At 48.8% G+C, this 20,538-nt stretch overlaps 1 protein-coding gene across 4 annotated transcripts in view; it reads right to left on the bottom strand.

Moving 5' to 3' along the window:
- Positions 1–17,259, bottom strand: part of slit1a (slit homolog 1a (Drosophila)) — a 123,209-nt gene extending 105,950 nt beyond the window's left edge. For 3 of the 4 annotated variants that reach the window (XM_074675409.1, XM_074675408.1, XM_074675410.1), the window contains exons 1-2: positions 16,773–17,129; positions 2,865–2,936 (exon numbers count right to left, since the gene is read on the bottom strand). In XM_074675409.1, the coding sequence (XP_074531510.1) occupies positions 2,865–2,936; positions 16,773–16,981 (281 nt within the window). In that variant the 5' untranslated portion in view covers positions 16,982–17,129. Of the gene's footprint in view, positions 1–2,864; positions 2,937–16,772 lie in introns of all 4 variants that reach the window. The other variant, XM_074675412.1, reaches the window with a different exon arrangement.
- Between the last annotated feature and the right edge of the window lie 3,279 nt (positions 17,260–20,538).

The following is a 20,538-nucleotide window of genomic DNA, read 5'->3' as shown; positions in this document are numbered from 1 at the left end:
AGCAGGGGAAAGAAGCCTGTGTGTGTGTGTGTGTGTGTGTGTGTGTGGAAGCTGCAGGCAGGACATCAAGGCTGTTACACACACACACACACACACACACACACACGCAGCAGCCCCTCTGCCAAAGCTAACGCTCCGACAGCTCTGGATGGTTTGGAAGTGTTACAATAACAGGAGGCCAGCAGGAGGAGGAGGAGGAGGAGGAGGAGGAGGAGGAGGAGGAGGAGGAGGAGGAGCATCCAGCAGGAGCAACAAGAGCCCTCCTTCATCACACACACACGCTCATGTCTCCTGTGAGCCGCGCTGCGACTCAGCAGTCTGGGCTTCCTTCCCCATCGAATAGAAATGCTAATCACTGCTCGCGCTCCGTAAACACGGAGAGGAGCAGCTCTCCTCCTGTGAATAAGGAGAAAGAGGAGCAGCTCTCCTCCTGTGAATAAGGAGAAAGAGGAGCAGCTCTCCTCCTGTGAATAAGGAGAGAGAGGAGCAGCTCTCCTCCTGTGAATAAGGAGAGAGAGGAGCAGCTCTCCTCCTGTGAATAAGGAGAGAGAGGAGCAGCTCTCCTCCTGTGAATAAGAAGAGGAGCAGCTCTCCTCCTGTCAATAAGGAGAGGAGCAGCTCTCCTCCTGTGAATAAGGAGAGGAGCAGCTCTCCTCCTGTGAATAAGGAGAGAGAGGAGCAGCTCTCCTCCTGTGAATAAGGAGAGAGAGGAGCAGCTCTCCTCCTGTGAATAAGGAGAGAGAGGAGCAGCTCTCCTCCTGTGAATAAGGAGAGATAGGAGCAGCTCTCCTCCTGTGAATAAGGAGAGAGAGGAGCAGCTCTCCTCCTGTGAATAAGGAGAGAGAGGAGCAGCTCTCCTCCTCCTCCATCTCTTTCTCATGAATTTAGATTGATCTGGAAAAAACTGTGATGAGGACGTTTGGATTGAGAGAAGTTTTTCAGAGGCTGTGAAAGGGCGTACAGTCTGCACACACACACACACACACACACACACACACACACACACACACACACACACACACACACACACACACACACACACACACACACACACACACACACACACACAGGCGTGTGGAGGTAAATCAGCTGAGTGGATTCTGGGCTGACAGGAGAGACAGCAGCTGACTGTAAAGATAAACTCTGTTCCTGTTCGGCTCCTTCTGAGGGTCACAGGGGTCACAGGGGTCAGAGAGGTCAAAGGTCGACCTGCTGTTAGTCTAAATGCTGCTGAGGTCAAACCCTGAGCCCAGAGGAGAATACACCACACACCTACAGCATGTTCATAACACACTGTGTGTGTGTGTGTGTGTGTGTGTGTGTGTGTGTGTGTGTGTGTGTGTGTGTGTGTGTGATCAGAGGCTCTGTCTGAACAGCTCCTGGCTCAGAGTGGTTTCCTTCTTACTTGTTAGTGACGAGCTGCCGACATGAAGGCATTTAACCTCCCTGTGAGTGTGTGTGTGAGTGTGTGTCAGTATGTGTGTGTGTGTGTGTGTGAGTGTGTGTGTGAGTGTGTTTTTGGAAGGGGGGGGGCTTAACCTTCCTCCTGTGTTGGTTTTCTGTTACCATCCCCGGTGTTAACAGGTCGGTTTCAATCCGTGTCTTAAATCAGCTTTAAAATACACCAAAAACAAAAACTTATCATCCAATCTTTTTCTCACCTCTTGGTTACCTTGTTAGGATTCAAAATCCATAAAATGTTGGGTTTAATATTTTTGTTGTGGGTCTCTGGACTCTTTTTTTTTTTTTATAAGTATACCTCCTGATTTCAATTTAAAAAAAGAGAATCCTATAAATGAATGAAAGGATGTTGTGTTCCCTGAACATTACTCAGGGGTATAGAAAACATCTCTGAATTAATTTGCTTGATTTTGTTTTTTCATTTTAAAATGATTAACTATCATAACATCTATGGTGTTAGGGGTCATTTTCCACCCATATATTTTCTTCAAGAAAATAAAAATGTCAGCAATAGGACTTTAATATGAACATGTTGAAACACAGAACAGGTCATAACACAAAGTATTAATGCATGCAAGTCAAATAAGTGAAGTGACCTGACATGGTGGACATGCCATCTTTGTTTGTTTTGGTTTTTTACTGGCCAATGAGCATCCCCTGAAGCTCACGTGATTGGAGAGGAGGTGGCTCTAAGTGTGTTAGCTGACAGTACACTTAGGATTTCTATTCTGGCTCTAAAATTTACTTTATAATCTTATTTTTATGACTGGGTCAAAACCAACCCTGACACCACAAAGGATATAATTTCAACCAGAGCATTTTATGATGTCGTGAAAAAAAAATGTTTTTGTTGATTTTTGTTGAAATGAAGGTTCCCGAGAAAGTCGAGAAGCCCTGATGCAATAAACAGACTTTGAGTGATTCTTTTATACATTTACAATCTAAAACTGACACAAGAGGAAGGATAAAAAGAGTCAAAAAAAGCCCCTCCCCCTGCAGTGTTTTAACAAATACACACACACACACACACACACACACACACACTGCTGCACACAAACAGACATTTAACTACTGTAAGACTCGCTGTCACAGTGTTGTTTAATTTCATCTGAGGGGTCAGTGCTTCACCTGAGTGTGTGTGTGTGTGTGTGTGTGTGTGTGTGTGTGTGTGTGTCCAGGGTTCAGAAAGTGCTCCTCCATCAGAGGGGGAGGGTGGGGGAGGAGTCCATTACTCCCCTGCAGCTGCAGCGTAATGGACTCTGGAGCAGGACTCTCCACAGACCCAGATCCACTTCACCGGGTCTGAGCTGATCTGAGCTGCAGGTCTGTGCATACACACACACACACACTCACACACACACACTCTGACATGTGTCTACAGGAACATGGAGGCCAGTACTTACAGAACCCTGATGTACTTGAGTCCGGCGAAGTCGCTCTTGGTGACGCGTGTGAGGTTGTTCCCATTCAGCTCCCTGCAGAGACACACACACAAACACCTTTGAATAATTCAGCGTCAGCTCCCTCTGAACCTGCTCCTCCTGTGACTGGAGGAGCAGACGGAGGCGTGGAGGCGTCAGACGACTGGTGGCAGAGCCAGAGCCCAGCACACACACACATAGACACACACACACCTACACACACACTGAAGCTGCTTGTATGACACAAACTCAGGTTCTGGCTGCGTCATGAAACGGGTCAGGACGTATTGACAGTTTTGGTTTCTGGGAAGTTCACCCTCAGCTCTGATCTCACTTTGGGGGGGGGTCTGAGCTGTCTGTTTGCCTGCCCCCCCCCCCTCTGTCGGCCCCGTCCTCCCTGTCCTCCCTGTCCTCCTCCTGCTGGATTAGCTGAAGCCATGAAGGGATTTGGGCAGGGCCACCAGGCCAGGAAGCTAAGTGCTGTGGATATAATAGGAGCAGGCTCCCTGCTGAGAACGGGGAGGACCATGGGGGGGCACAGTCTCTGAGAGGTGCCCCCTCCACTGTCCGTTCTGGCTGAATAAACCGGGTTTCAGTGAGAACATCCTCAGCGTGATGAGCGTCCTCCTCTGGGTCAGTTAGCTCAGGTACACGTTTCACCTCCTCCTCTGTGCTCAGGAAACAGGAAGAGCAACGACTCCAGGACCACTGGTCCACCCCTCCCTGACCCTCCTACCACCCCCCCGCCCCCACCCCCAAAACCCAGCAGAACAAACCAAAACCAGCTCCAAGTCTGAGCCGCGAGTGCCGCCTCCCTCCCTCAGTCACTCTCTCCTTCTCCGGTCTAATGACCACTCCAGGGACCGAAGCGCTACACGGCGAGGAGGAGAGCGGTCATTACAGACAGATGGTGTGTGTGTGTGTGTGAGTGTGTGTGTGTGTGTGTGTGACTGTGTGTGTGTGTGTGTGTGTGTGTGTGTGTGTGTGTGTGTGTGTGTGTGTGTGACTGTGTGTGTGTGTGTGTGTGTGTGTGTGTGTGTACACAGGTGCACCGACTGGCCAAGCGACAGGGCCACGGGAAATAAATAATAGCCTGGGCTTCATTAGGCTAGGCTGTAACACACACACACACACACACACACACACACACACACACACACACACACACACACACACACACACACACACACACACACACACACACACACACACACACACACACACACACACACACACACACACACACACGTGGTGCTCATTACAGGTGCTTACGCAAATAGACACACACACACTCCTGGATCCACAGTGTCTTATCTTCAGGGTGGTCAGAGCTGATGACACCCAGAGGACATGAAAAAGAGGAGGAGGAGGAGGAGGAGGAGGAGGAGGAGGAGGAGGAGGAGGAGGAGGAGGAGGAGGGAAATGAAGAGTGGTGGTGTGTGTGTGTGTGTGTGTGTGTGTGTGTGTGTGTGAGGCTATAATCTGAGGGAGAGTGAGTCACTCAGACTCGTTTCTCCTCCTCCCTGGTTGATGGTGACCCTCCGTGGTCTCCTCCTGTTCAAAGCCGTTACCCAGCGTCTCCTCTGAGTCTTCTGTGAGTTTAGTGACTGATCTAAATTTACTGCTGCCTGAATCGTCTTCAGACGGCGCTGCCTTATCGTGCTGAAGTGGGCGCCGTTAGCGGCAGATGGCCCGTGCAGCTGCAGAGACGCTGTGACATTCACGGTGAAATGTCACCAGGAGCTGCAGCCCGTCAGGATCCACTGCGTTCAGACGCACTCTGACCTTTCCCGCTGACAGTCTGCAACACAAACTGAGCAGAGTCTGAAGGGCTTTAAATGGCCCAGGTGGGAAACAGTTTCCTGAAAAGTGCCCAGGTAATAACCCAAACAGACTGTGATGAGTAAAAACCTTCAAACCAACCTCCTCGTCAACAGGAAGTGTGTGTTTCATCACTGAGCAGGCGCAGCAGAAACCAGCCTGACCCCTCTGAGTCTCAGGTCACACCGGCCGTTCACACATGCCGAACCATACTTCAGCCCTAAAGTCCAGGTTCACAAAGCCTCCTCAGGCTGACAGCAGCTCTCAGTGATGTTAAAAATGATTTACAGCAGCTCAGGTCGGTGAAAAGTCAAACATTTTCTCTTTTAGCTTCTGCTGTGATAAATTTAGCTTTGTATGGGTTTGTGATATCCTTCATAGCACTAAGATTTTTATATTAATGGGTAATGTGTGGTCTTATATTCAGCTTCATGAATCAGTCATGTCATCATGCTAACATCAGAGCTACGTTTATCATGGCTGAAGTTAAAGAAAACTGTTATTTTCTTCTTTTCACAACTTTTCTGTGAATGTTGGGATTACCAACCTCGTAGTGTTGTTGTTTTTGCATTTCTGTTATTGCTTTTGCAGATCTGCTGTCCCCTATCAGCCACCGTAGTAATCTCTCTATAACCTTTGCAAACTCCCTGTTAAATCTCAGACATCTAAAATCTCTCCTTAGTCTGTTTTCAGTCTGTGATCTCACAGTGCTCTATCTTTAATGTGTTATCCCTGTGAAAAGTTTTCTTAATGAAATCTGTTTTTCTCTTTCATGTCTTTTCTCTTTCATGTCTTTTCTCTCAGTAATCTGTATTTTATCTCTGAAATCTCGGTTTTAATCACTGTCATATTTTATTTAACCAACCCTCTGTAATTTTATTATCTCTCATTTTTTCTCTGTAATCTCTTTTTTATGTTTTTTATACATTTTTTTATTTTATACTTATTTGTGTAATAACTTCTTATCTCTGTAATCTCTATAACCATTAGGGATGGGTACCGAATTAGGTACTTTTATAGGTACCGACCGAAATCTGTCAAAAGTACCAGGTACCAATTCACGAAAAATGAAAAGGTACCATGTTTAGGTACCTGAATGCGTCTTAGTGACTGTGAGGGAGTGGAAGAGTGGGAGATTTTCCATGCTGGACATGAACACAGCATTACAAGGTTAAATATTAAAGAATAAATATGTTAAATTGAAAAATAAAAAAATATGTTATTAAACAAACGTATATTTTTTATCACAGAAACACAAAAAAGGACCAAAAATTGGTACCGATGAGTACCGGTACTGATTACCAGGTACCAGGCATTGGTACCGTATCGTTTTATATGAGAAAGGTTCCCATCCCTAATAACTGTATTCTGTCTTTTTGTCTGTTACCCTCTTTCGTCGCTATAATCTCTTTAATTTTTCTGTAATCTCTGTTTTACCTCAGTAATCTCTTTTATCTCGTTTATCTCTGAATTTTTTCTTTTTCTCTGTAATCTCTCTTTATCCTCTATAATCTCCCCTTTTTCTCGTTCTTTCCACTCTGTAATCTCACTTTTATCACTGTAATTTCTTTTTTTTCTCTATAATCTTTAGTTAGGCTTTTTTTTATCTCTAATCGTTTTTGGCAGGGGGCGGGGCTTAGCACTCAGAGAGCGTTACAGACGCTTGGCTTCATGCTAAGATCACGTCCTCCTCCTGCTGTCATGCTGGGGTTGATAGAAAGTTTCTGGGATCCACATCAGCTGAGTGAAGAAGAGTTTAATGCAGAAACCAACTCTGAGCTTCCTGTTTGAAGCAGATTGGATTTTCAAAGAGGTGAACCTGAAAAATCTGCTTTTGAAGCTAAAATCTCTGTATCTTAAATCTTGTTTGAATCATTCAAAGACGCCAAGCGAAGGCAGCTACAGCGTACGTACGGCCTTGAGCGGGTTTTTCTTGGTGTCGGTTAATGATCGGATCACTCCCAGGTCTAAAACAAAAGCAGCTCTAACCACGTCGTCCACATCCATCTGGAGTTTCTGCAGAGAAACACACAAACACTTCCTGAAGTGCTCGTAGATTTATGACACCGCCGTCTAATCCGTCTTCATCCTCCATCTTTGTTTGATTGATGCCGTGAATACTTCCTGATGCACCTTCCCTTGGGCTGGCACGCCGCGGCTCCGCTCCACCGCTCCACGTCTCCACGTCTCTATAACTCAAAGGAGCTCTGAGCGAAGCCACAACGCTGAAAAACTCATTATGTTTATTTCTGCCAGCTGCTGGAGTCCCCGCGCCGAGGGGAGCGAGGAGACCGAGGGGAGCGAGGGGAGCGGCTTCCAGTCCAGCTACACGACACGGAGAAAACCTCAAGACTGCAGGGACGGTACACAAACAGACACACACACAAACAACCAGCGCGGCGGGGGAGGTCATTTCACCAAAGCTCAAAAAAACAAACTAGAGGAGAAACTACTGCACAGATTTTTACCATCAGAGCTGATTTAAGAAGAAACCCAGAGAACAGAGAGAAATAAATCCACAGGAGGAAAGTTTGGAGAGTTTCTGAGGGTGGAGGATGATAAAGAAGTTTCCAACACGCTCACTTTCTGCTCTGCACCAAAAACTTTGTCCCCAAACTTTGTCCAGACCTGACTGGTTAAGGTCGACACAGCTGGTGCTCAGTCTGACTTTAAATCAGCAGATGATGAAAAACAAAGTCAGACAGAGGAGTTTAAAGGAAGGAGAGGTGTTTCAGACCTCTGACCATCTCTGCCTCAGCTCGCTGACAGTAACACCGTGACTTTACCACCATCAGGAGCTTTCACCACACGGAGGCCGCAGCAGACCAGACCTCTGCAGGACTCTGGAAACTCCTCTGATCTGTGGCCCATCCTTCATAAAGACCTCTACGTTAAGATAAAGCTCCTAAACTCTGTGAACAGATTAACGTGAGCTACGTCTGATGGAAAGAGCCGCTCACCAACCCAACGACACTGACCCATCCAGAAAGATCATCCTCCAACAGGAGATGATCAGTAAACTGGTTTTAACTCTGTTTTTGTTTCTGGGGTTAAATATAAACTGGTGGCTTTAACCTGGAAAAGTGTGTTTGTCTCATTTTCTGGTGAAAACATCTGATTACTCTAATTAATGATCGTATCCACGAGACAAATGTGGAGAAATCACCGGCAAAGAGAGGCTTGAATCTCTTACTCCTCCAGATTTACAGATTTACTGATTTACTCTGAGTTTCTCTTTAAACATCAGCGTCTGGAGTCCAGAAACTCAGCACCTCATCATGTGACTGTGGTTTGATCCGGTTCACTGACATATTTCTGACTACAAGTGAGAAAAACACTGAATATTTGCTTCAGTAGGAGTTTTTACAGAGCTTCCTCTGAAATAACAGACACGCTGCTTCAGTGATCCAGACTCTGAGTCAAACAGGAAGAGACTGATTCAGGTTGATTCAGACTGAGCGCCACCAGCAGCCCGTGAGAGGAACTGATGAGCGGCGGTGACAGCAGCTCGTGTTTGGATTTAGTCGTAAACGTCGTATTGAGGAGCATTTCCTGCTGCTGGGAGCGCCACGGGACCATTTGTCCTGAGCAGCTGCAGCCTGGCGGGGAGGACGCGGCGTGCTGGTCCAGGATCAGAGGCACGGCGCTCCCAGAACTCCTCGGTGTGGTACCAGCCCAACGATCAGAGCCCTGAGGTCCCCACAGCCGGAGCTGGATCCTCATTAACCACCATCACATGACGATCATTGATGACTCGACCAGACCAGCCAGCGCCGTCGTCCCTGATGGCTGAGCTGAGGGGAACAGGTTGGGACGCCGTGGAGGACTGAGGCTGCTCCTCCTGCTCCTCCTGCTCCTCCTGCAGGCTGCAGGACATATGGAGGCGACAGCCGTGAAGCTCGCAGGAGGAGAGAGGGAGACGCTGAGAGACAGAGACGACAGTGCCGCTCTGACAGCGCTGCTCTGACAGCACCGCTCTGACCGTGCTGCTCGCCGCCTGAAAGCGACGGCGTGGAGCTGACGGCGTGGAGCTGACGGCGTGGAGCTGACGGCGTGGAGCTGACGGCGTGGAGCTGAGTGCTGGAGTGTTGCGGAGAGGCTGGAGCCGCTGACGGGCTGTCTGGGAAACATCAGGCCTGGGAGGACTCAGTGACCCACATACTGCAGGTCCAGTGAGGCTACAGGACCAGGCGGCACCATCAGGTCTGCGTCCTTCTCAAAGACAGAGGAGGGGGAGAGGAAGCGGACAACCCCGACCAAAACAACCCCCTCCTAAACCCTGACTTTAAGACTTCTGTCGGGCTCAGAGGTCAGGTTTCTGCTCAGCGTGAACCAAACGTCCCTCACGCTGAAACGTGTCTGTGAGTCCATCCTCTCTCTCTCAGAGCGCAGAGTGTTTTCCAGCTCCCAGGTTTCCTCCCAGTCTTCATCCTGCTCAGCTCGGCCTCAGGGAAACGTGGAGCAGATCCACACAAACACCAGGACCTCAGCTCCGGGCCTTGACCCAAACACGCTCTGCAGCGTCTGCTCAGCTCCTGGCGTTTTGTAACTGCGTGCAGGTTAAAGTCTTCCCCCTCCACGGCCTCCCAGCACAGAAACAACCTTGACACGTCGTTTTATCGTGAACCACTTTCTGCTGCGAGCAAAACAGAAAGGAGGAGAGGAGGAGGAGAGGAGGAGGAGAAGAGGAGCACACAGGCTCCTTCTGATCAAACATAGATACGTCCTGACGTTCTCCCAGGCCCTGGACGATCAATTAAACATCTGTTCCCGTGTGTGTGTGTGTAAAAGGAGAACACACATTGTATCTGTAGTTTGCTCGCTGACAGACGCTCGGGCTCTGTCGTGGCGCCCGGCTCCACATGAAGGCGTTCAGGCTGCGAGCGCCGCCTGACTGACAGCGTGGACTCAACATCTGCTCTGCAACATCCATTACACCGCCGTTACTCCAGGCTGGAGACGGAGGACACGTTTGTTTGACAGATGTGAGCTGACGACTGCTGATGTGATTGATACGGCGTGTGCTCCTAAACCTGTCTGTAGATCCCAGAGGACCAAGCTTTATCTAACGTCTGACTGTTTCTCCGCTGAGAGCTGATATCTGTGCTCCTTCAGCGCCGAGCAGAGACAAGCTCAGAGCTGAAACACCGGTCAGTGACACAAAAAACCATCAGGAGAAAACAACTTCTACTTTTAGGAAAAGACGAGGGAAAAGCCAAATATTCACCGGTTCCAGCCTGGAGGAAAAATGTTCAGATTTAAGTTTATCACAAAAAACAACTTGAGTTGTTGATTCTTCTAAAAACTCAGATTAGCTTCACTGAAACGGTGTATTTCTCGTTCCTGCTCTGATGTGATTAACGCGCAGACAGATGTAGATCACATGACCCCAGCATCTGCTCACGGCCCAGGATTTCCTCCCAAAATGCATCACTTCAAAAGCTCCTCCAGCGGCGTGAAGAGAGGATTATCAACGTAAATCTACCACGCCTGGAGAGTGGTCACTGACACACACACACACACACACACACACACACACACACACACACACACACACACACACTAGCCAGCAGGGTTAAAGCAAAGCTGGACTTCAGAGAGATGAAAGGTGATCTACGTGGATCCTCCAGATTTGATTTTCATGCTCTGCTGAGGCAGACACTCTCAGACTACACACACACACACACACACACACACACACACACACACACACACACACACACACACACACACACACACTCACACACACACTCACACACACACTCACACACACACACACACACACACACACACACTGATGTGAATGATGGGGTCAGTGGGCTGTGTGTGTGTGTGTGTGTGTTGGTCCCAAACAGTGATTGAAGCAGTTCATAGACAGAGGAGGTCAGTCAGCCTGAGTGAGCTCAGAAATCAGCTGATTGTCTCCTCTCACCCTCACAGGAAACAGTCTGATCATGTAAAAATAAAAACATTAGCTGAATAAAAAACCAATAAAAACCAAAGAGAGACTAAGTTCGACCTAAAACCTTGCGCGCAAACTGTACACAATGAGGGAGGCAGCCTGTGTTTGTGGGTTATTTGTTTGCTGCATCAATGCTCCTTGGCTTTAAATCGTACTCTGTTGTAAAGCCTGTTTGTTTCCCTTTAAATGGAGACACATCTGTAAACTGCCTATCTGGGCTCTGCTGAATGGACCAGCTCTTTGTGCTCCACTGTATAGACAAGCCTATTTGTGCTCCACTGCATGGACAAGCCATCTGTGCTCGACTGCATAGACAAGCTGTTTGTGCTCCACTACATGGACAAGCCATCTGTGCTCGACTGCATAGACAAGCTGTTTGTGCTCCACTACATGGACAAGCCATCTGTGCTCGACTGCATAGACAAGCTGTTTGTGCTCCACTACATGGACAAGCCATCTGTGCTCGACTGCATAGACAAGCTGTTTGTGCTCCACTGCATAGACAAGCTGTCTGTGCTACACTGCATAGACAAGCTGTCTGCAGTCCACTGCATGGACCAACTGTCTGTACTTCTCTGCATGGACTAGCTGTCTGTGCTCCACTGCATAGACCAGCCATCTGTGCTCGACTACAAAGACAAGCTGTCTGTGCCTCACTGCATAGACAAGCTGTCTGTGCTACACTGCATATACAAGCTGTCTGTGCTACACTGCATAGACAAGCTGTCTGCAGTCCACTGCATGGACAAGCTGTCTGTGCTCCACTACATGGACAAGCCATCTGTGCTCGACTGCATAGACCAGCTATCTGTGCTCCACTACATGGACAAGCCATCTGTGCTCGACTGCATAGACCAGCTATCTGTGCTCCACTGCATAGACCAGCCACCCGTGCTCCACTGCACAGACCAGCTATCTGTGCTCCACTGCATAGACCAGCCACCCGTGCTCCACTGCATAGACCAGCTATCTGTGCTCCACTGCACAATCAAGCTACCTGTGCTCCACTGCATGGACCAGCTGTCTGTGCTCCACTGCATGGACCAGCTGTCTGTGCTCCACTGCACAATCAAGCTACCTGTGCTCCACTGCATGGACCAGCTGTCTGTGCTCCACTGCATAGACCAGCTGTCTGTGCTATTGCGGGAGATCTATTTTAGGATTTCAAGTCAAATTTGACTCAAAACTGCACTTTAGAGTTAAAAAACTCCCGAGCAGGCAGGGACAGTGGTGTGTAGGGGGCCCCATGCTCACAGGTGCTGCCTGATTGGCAGCTCAGACTGAAGTCAGCAGCAGCAGAATGAGCTGTTTTTTGCATCAGCAGAAGAGATTTGGCTGATCTGACTGGTTGTTTGGGTCACATTTTCCAAATAAAATAAATATTTTATTGTTTCTTCGTCAATAAAAAGATGAAAACTGTAACTTTTTATTAAAGCAGAAAACAAACTCGGCCCTTTAAAGCCAGCGCTGGCGTCCACCTCAGCACTAGGAGCAAAGAAAAGCAGCCCAGCTGTGTCGGAGCAGGCAGTAAATTGGACGGACTGAGTCCCAGGCCTGTAATTTCCCGATCCTCCACCGAGCAGAAACATTCTCTGAATGATCCTCATACCAGGCGTTATCGCCCCTCACGGGATCGCCGCTCATGACCACGGATATATTAGTCTGTGAGAAGCGGGCCTGAGTGTAACGGGCCCTCCTCAGGGCTCGACCCGTTTGGCCCCGCGTCATAAATAACATCATCTTGTTTGTTCATTCATGAGCTTTGAGCTTGAGCAACACGTCTCCTCGCTCCACGCCGCTGTAATCCCTTCATCAGCGTGAACCTCCTCAGTTACTGCGCCAACCTGGCCGTGCACGCCGCTCCCCCCACAGCCCAACTCTTCAGCCCGCTCCTCAGCCCGCCCCCGTGTCGTTTCTGGTCTTGCTCCTTCGTCAAACAGCCGGCGCTGGCAGCCCGTGGCCCGGCCGTGTTCAGGCTTGTCAGGGTAAATTATGGATCAGGTGGCCGAGAGCTGACGGCTGGAGCTGCTGTGAGCCTGTGCCAAACACACCACAGGCATTCCCTGGCACACACACACACACACACACACACACACACACACACACACACACACACACACACACACACACACACACACTACCCCCAGATACAGAAACATAACGATGGAGGAAAGAGACGCTCTCATCTTCAAGCAGCACCAGACCTCATGTGTGTTTCATCACATCACTTATTCACTGCACACACACACACACACACACACACACACACACTCACACACACTCACATATGGAGGCTAGTTTATGAACAAACACAAGTCAACATCAGATTTATACGGCCTGCATGAAATATAAACACACACACACAGAAACACATGGTGAGCAGCTTCACTAACCCACAAACCTCAGCACAGGCAGGCTACACACACACACACACACACACACACACACACACACACACACACACACACACACACACACTCACACACACACACACACACACACACACACACACACACACACACACACACACACACACACACCAAACACACACACACACACACTCAGAGCTCCTCCCCTTTTACAAATCAGCTCATTCACAGATGAGAGGCTGATGTGGATTTTTTGAGGGCTGATACTGGTTATTAGTAGGCGAGGAGGCCGATAACCCATATTTAAAGCCGACATTAATTTACAGTCAAAGTGAAAATATTGGCATGCCTTCAAGCATATGTTTATTAATCCGCTCCCAGGCTCAGCAGCATGTTTGACCATAGACTGTGAAAAAAAAAAAAATGGACGTCATCTTGCTCTGCTTGAAGTGAGGTCTCCACAAAAACTGCTCCCCCTGGTGGCTGGCTGCAGTATAGGTTAAAAATCCATCTCCCCAGTCATTCCAGATGGGCTGTGGTCAAACTTTAAAAAATGAATCCACCTGGTAGAAATGTTTCTCACGTCTGATTGTTGTGGTGATTTGAAGATATCATTTGGCTGTCTTGTATCCAAGTCCTCTTTTTTATGAAAAGTTTTGTTTTCATTAGTTATATGAGGTTAAAAACGAGGTTTTACGTCACGTTTAACGATGATTGACAGCTGACGTTCTTGTGTTTTTATTTCAGGGATTGTAAAATATGTCTGGAGGTAGAGTCAGGAAGAGATTAGACTCTCAAAAGAAAAATAATCATTATTATTTTTGTCACCCAGATTCTCCCAGAATCCCTCAGAGCGGAGCCACGCTGTCCACTCTATAAACAGGCTGTGGTTTGATAAAGTTAAAGAAAACTTAAAAAATAAATATCTAAAGTTTTCTACAGTAAATAAAGTTTTCCAAAATGTCTGTGTAACTGTAATAAAACTGGACAGAAGTGAGTTTGTGCTCCTTTTATGGGCACTTCATGCAGATGGATTCATTTTCTCTTTGGTTTTACATGACTCATTTTAAATTTGACCATCTAGGGCTTCCATAGAGTAGACAGGGAGAAACTCAGTGCAGAGAAGCATCAACATGCAGCTCCTGAATTTCTGCAGTTTAAAACATGTTTTATTATTTTAGGGTTAGGGTTACATATTCAAAAGGTGTAAACACATAGTGACTGCAGACAGCAGCGGCTGCATCAGAGCCAAAACAACACAGTTTTGAATGGGTTCATATCGGCTGTCAGATTAAAAAAAAGGCAGATACTGATATGCCCCAAAATGCCACATATTGGCCCTGATAATCAGCCCGGACGATAATCGTCTATCCCTACAGAAAAATCTCATATTTTCAGTTATTTAAAGACAGAATGAGGTCTGAACTGTTTGTTACAACGGAGCAAGAGACATCAGCTGGAAAATTTGCTTGAAACTAGAAAAATGTCTCAATATAAGAAACATTTCTCTTCTTCCATTGGCAGAGTTCTATTTTAATGTTACAGTAATTCAGAGCTCATTTTGTCTTTAATTAACTTAAAATCAGACATTTTTCTGGACAGGTCAGGTGAATGTGGCTCAGATTGAGTCTAAAAAGACATTTTCTACTAAAATCAAAACAAAAACACTTGATAAGATTTCAGTTTTTTCACAGTAAAACTCTGTTTTCTCCCTGAGTTCAGCCTGAAATCGATGGGTTGATGTGAGCGTGAAGCCACAGCGGGCGGATAAAGGTGAGGATGAGGAGCTGCAGAGGGGGAGGGAGGGAGCAGCGGGGGAGGGAGGGAGGGAGCACCCAGCGGCCCGTCGGGGGCCGGGTGTCATTTTAATAGAGCGAGCGCTCGGTCTGATTACTGGACTCAGTCTGAGGAGCACAGGGTCAGACCTGATCCAAACCCTCACTGACAAGTGCAAATGGGATTCTGCTGTCTGTCTCAACACACACACACACACACACACACACACACACACACACACACACACCATCTCCCCAAAGCATCACTGTGTTCACACCAGAGCAAAAACAAAGCTGATTCTCACACGGACCAACAGCAGAGCAGCAAAGCAGGCTGGGAAAGTACACGCCGACCATCACCGCTCCTTCCCTCACACACACACACACACACACACACACACACACACACACACACACAGACTACCTCCAGATATTCAGAGTTATTCCCACAGAGTGAAAGTTTCTCCCGAGCACGGAGGGCACCCAGCTCCAGGGACGATTCCTCCAAACTCCACCACCTCATCATTCATCTCTGACCCGGCGGCGCTCTCATAAACGCACATTTTGGAAACACAAACACATAAATCTGGCCGTGCACATGGGAGCGTCATGTGCGGCGTGGTGGGCTGCTTCCACTTACACAATCACCTTGATGAATCACCGTGTTTAACCACGAGCAGACGGACACGGTCACTGTGAGAGGCCGGTTTCTGCTGGGACACACACACACACACACACACACACACCTGAATCTACCCTGGTGTGTTTCAGACGCAGTGTGTGAGACAAGCGCTGTAAGTGACCCATGAACGACGGAGACGCCGTGGCGTGGAGGCCATGAATGGCCATTCATGTAAAGGAAACCACCAAACGACCACGTCTCCTCGTCTCCTCGTCTCCTCGTCTCCTCCTGCTGCGGCGTCACAGCCGCTCAGGAGCGACCTGCAAACACGCAGAGGCCGCGCAGGATAAAAAAGGTGTTCTTAGAAATTAAATATGAAAAGCATCAAATATGCAGCCAGCTCCCAATCTGCCAGCGCCGCTCTGACACAGGCTTCCTCCTCCTCTCCTCCTCCTCTCCTCCTCCTCCTCCTCCTCCTCTCTGCTCCCTCCACATGTTTTATTCAGGGTTGATTTTCTAAAAGCTGAAATAGAACAATCTATTTCCCCTCGCACTCCTCACTTCTGATTTCCTGATGAATATTTCAGAGGAATGTCAGAATAGACGGAGAAACTCCTCTCAGAGCCGGCGTCTGCTTCACCTCTCTTCCTCCCGCCTCCACCCGCCTCCACCCGCCTCCACCCGCCCCTCCGCTCACCGAGGCAGCTACGTGATCCTCCTGCAAGACTCACTTAAGGAGCAGATTTGCTTAATTTTCTACATGATTTAACAATTTGTGGAGTGAGTGTTCAGGGGGCAGGAGGAGGAGGAGGAGGAGGAGGAGGAGGAGGGAGCAGAGAGGAGCTTTGAGAAAGAGCTGAGATCATCCTCAGGAAAAGTATCAACATTTAAAACTTTAAAACTTTTTAATCCATGCATTTTAAAAATGAGAGTCTGGGTAAAGATAAAAATGTGTTTGAGTTGTAAAAACGCAGGTAGGAGTAAACCAGCGACACATGTGAGCAGCTCACATCTGCTCCTGCTCTCTCCTCTCCACTCCCTCATGACTATTTATACCTGAGAGGAATGCCAGTGACTGACTGACACATATACACACACACACACACACACACACACACAGTGAGACACACACACACACACACACACACACGGCTCCACAGGCAGGGCTATTGTTCTCTTACAGGCTGAGCAAAGTCATGTGCAGCAGGAGGCTCAGGGAGGAGGTTCAGGGAGGAGTGAGCATGAAACAGTGAGAAAAGAGAAATATGAAGGAGTTCCTGTGTCTCACACACACACACACACACACACAGAGGCAGGAGGTGGAGTACTGATGCTACTCACAGTCTCTCGGTGTTGCGGGGGATGTTCCTGGGCATGGTCTTCAGACCCAGTCCGTGGCAGTCCACCGTAGTGCCGCTGCAGGCGCACAGGGCCGGGCAGGCGCTGGCTCCGGCCGGCAGCAGCGCCGGGAGCATCAGCAGCCACAGCCAGAGCGGCTGGCCGGCCAGCCTGCCCACGCCTGCCCCACAGCAGCCTCCTCCTTCAGGCATGTTCACCTCCTCTGCAGCCAAAGCCTCCAAAGCTCCTCCGCTGGTACAAAGTCCTCCCACAGCTCCAAGTCGCTCAGAGCCAGGAAACCTCTGCGCTGACGCCCCGAGCAGAAACTCTGAGGATATTCCTCTTTCAGTCGAGAAGAAGAGAGCAAATCCTCTGTGTGACGTCCTCCACAGTTTGCTGCTGTAGAAATATAAAAAGCTTTCTCCTCTCTTCTCTGTCCTCCTGAAAAACTCTTCTTCCTCCTCCTCCTCCTCCTCCTCTTGTCTTTGTGGAGTTGCAGAGCTGGGCTGTGCTCACGTCTGCTCCTCTGTCCTCCTCTCAGCGAGTCCCGCTCCGCTCTGCTCGCCTGGAGAGAGGGGAGAGGAAGAAAAGCCCGTCTCTTTCTCGCTCTCTCTCTCTCTCTCACACACACACACACACACACACACACACACACACACACACACACACACCAGTCATCCATCACAAGGATCTACAAATAGCAGAGCCCCCCCCCCGACTCCACCCCTCCCCTCCTCACACAACAGCCCCCCCACACCCTGCCCCCCCACACCCTGCGCCCCCCACACCCTGCCTGAACTCACAGTCCTCCTGGAGGTCCCTCCTCCAGAGTCTATTCAGCTCAGACCTGCTCAGAGTCCGGATCCTTCCCCCAGGTCCCCCTCCAGGCAGACCCCCAGAGAGAGACCAGACCTGCATGACACTGCACAACCCCACGCCCACAGGGAGCGGCTGAGTGTGTGTGTGTGTGTGTGTGTGTGTGTGTGTGTGTGTGTGTGTGTGTGTGTGTGTGTGTGTGTGTGAGTGTAACGAAGGAGAATCCACCGGGGAAGAGAGGAATCAACACCTCGGTCCTCGGAGGCAAAAAGCAGGAATAAATATCTGCTAAATGTGGCCTTAACACACACACACACACACACACACACACACACACACACACAGACACACAGACACACACACACACACACACACACACACACACACACACACACACACACACACAGATATTCAGGATCTGTTAGAAAGGTAAACTGCTTCTATATAAAGTAAGTCAACAGCAGATATTTCAGGATCAGATCCTCACACACACACACACACACACACACACACACACACACACACACACACACAGATATTCAGGATCTGTTAGAAAGGTAAACTGCTTCTATATAAAGTAAGTCAACAGCAGATATTTCAGGATCAGATCCTCACACACACACACACACACACACACACACACACACACACACACACACACACACACACACACACAGATCAAAGACAAACAGCTGCTTTAGCTGCGCTCTGATTGGCTGATTCACGGCCGTACCTGGCAACACGACCCCTGAGAAGCAGCCAGCAGCAGCCTGGATGGTGCTGAGAGGAGAAAACAGCGATGGGCAGCGTCTGTGGGACGTTACTCACCCTGAGATAACTCCTCATCACCCTCACGCTGTAACCGCAGCTTTCAGCCACTTCCCAAATGAATATTGATCTGCTTTTCACCCAGCTGAGGGTGTGGGGAGGAGACAGAGCTCCGTCTTCGAGGTCAGTCCAGAGTTGGATGTTCACTGATCCACAGGATGAAACGGGAGCAGCTCTGCACAGAGGTGGAGAGACGGAGTTAGAAAGAGCAGGAAGCAGCACTTTTCCCCGTCCTCCTCATTGACCCAGAGAGAGTAATGATTAGATCCCAGATAACGAACGGACCCCTCCGTCAGCTGCTGCTGAATCTGCTGCTAAATGACACAAAACCGATGGCAGGCACTGAACCACCTCCCTGATTTACATAAACACACGTTTGGTGCATGAAGCTCACTCTGCTGAGCTGCAGAAATGTTGGTCAGCTCAAGCATCCATCTCTGCTCTTCAGTTAGCATCTGAGTCCTGCTCTGTGGGTTTATCTGCTTCAGGTTTACCACAGGTTAATCAGGCTGTATCCAGAGCAGAAAAGTCCTTTGGTCCACTTGTTTGGTCCGGACCAAAAGCAGACTTTATTTTTTTGGTTTGGTGCGGTTCGTATTCAGATTGTACTTTTATCAAGTGGACTATATTCTGTAAACACATCCAGGTGTGTGAGGATCAGTGCTCTCATTGGACAGCACTGACAAAGGGCGGCACACAGAGCACAGACCTGGAAATGGAGGTAAACATGTGTGTTTGTGCTCTTATTAGAGCTGCTAAATCATTTTCAGTTTCAAGAGCAGCTCCTTCAAAGCAGCTTAACAACACCGTTTACAATTTAGGAACAGGAAGACCAATGATCGCAGCAAGGAGGCGCTATGCTCTGCGTGTCCTGACCCACAACATGCTAGCTACAGCGTGGCTAAACAGAAGACGGAGGATCAGGTATGAACCAAAGACGGTTAGGTTACGGTGGCTCTATAGGCCCAAAAGGAGCATGTATCCTGTAGTTAGTTCAGATGGACCTTGGTTTGTATTCAGACCTGCACCGGAGAACCACCAACCATCAGAGTTCATTTGGAGGCGGACCGAGACCACCTCAAAAAGTGGGTCTGGGTCCGGTTGTTTGGTCCGGACCAGCGTGGGAAACGAACCCTGGTCTGTTTAAAGTGGACCAAACAGTCCAGGTCTGAATACGCCCTAAAACTCCTATAAGAGTTTTTTTTTCCTGGGTTGAGTTTGGCGCCCCCTGCTGGAAAAGTAACACCTCCTTGATATCTTTGCTGCTTTGTGTTTGGTGAGTTTCTGATGAGTCTAATTCTCACCATCAGTATGTGAAATAAAATAAAATCAGAGAAACATTTTCTCCACGGTGCTGCAGGTCGTCCTGTCTGACAGATTCCCTCCTGCAGCGGTGAAAACGATTAAAATCACAGAGTAGAAATGCTCCTTTCAGCCTGGTCTGTGTTTGGTCAGACATGAGCTGGGCTCTGAGAGGAGGAACTCTCCAAAACATCAACAACTTACACATTAAAAAACAAAATCACTGACTTCAACAAACAAAAGCCAGAGCTGAGGAAGAGCCAGGCGGGGGGGCGGGGGGGGCAGGCCGGTTCGGGAGCATCTGTCTGCCGTGTTGCTGGCCCAGCTTGAACATGTGCTCCGATGTATGTGCACACGCAGGTGTGAGCACAAACACATATATGTGAGCACCTCAGGGGGAGAAAAGCTCCATCTGTCCCAATGAAAGCGTCAGTGGCGTGTAGATCTTCCCTGTGTGAATGGCTAATTAAAGAGGAGACAGTGGTGTTTAGTGGTGATGGGGGGTGGGGGGTGCTAGCGTCCCTCAGCCCTCACAGAGTCGTGACAGGAATGCACACAAACACAAACACACAACAGGAATCATCCTGCCGCTCTGCGCCGTGGGAGGACATGGCAGCAATTAACAATTAGACGGAGAGAGGAGTTTGCAAAACACGAGACCCCGGCAGCAACGCTCTGACGAGGAACACACTGCAATTAATGCTGAATAGCCCCCCCCCCCCCGTTAAATGCACAGAGCACTCCTGAGGCCTGTGGGGTCAGGAAACGTTTCAAACCCAGAGCTAGCAACCAAAGCAGCAAAGTTTCATCAGACGCTGGCTGA

This window comes from Halichoeres trimaculatus, unplaced genomic scaffold (genome assembly GCF_033239565.1).
Source record: "Halichoeres trimaculatus isolate MK-OKI-2021-1 unplaced genomic scaffold, fHalTri1.1 fHalTri1_scaffold_8, whole genome shotgun sequence".
Lineage (NCBI taxonomy): Eukaryota > Metazoa > Chordata > Actinopteri > Labriformes > Labridae > Halichoeres > Halichoeres trimaculatus.
Note: the sequence above shows the minus strand (reverse complement) of the source record. Positions and strands in the feature narration are given on the sequence as shown.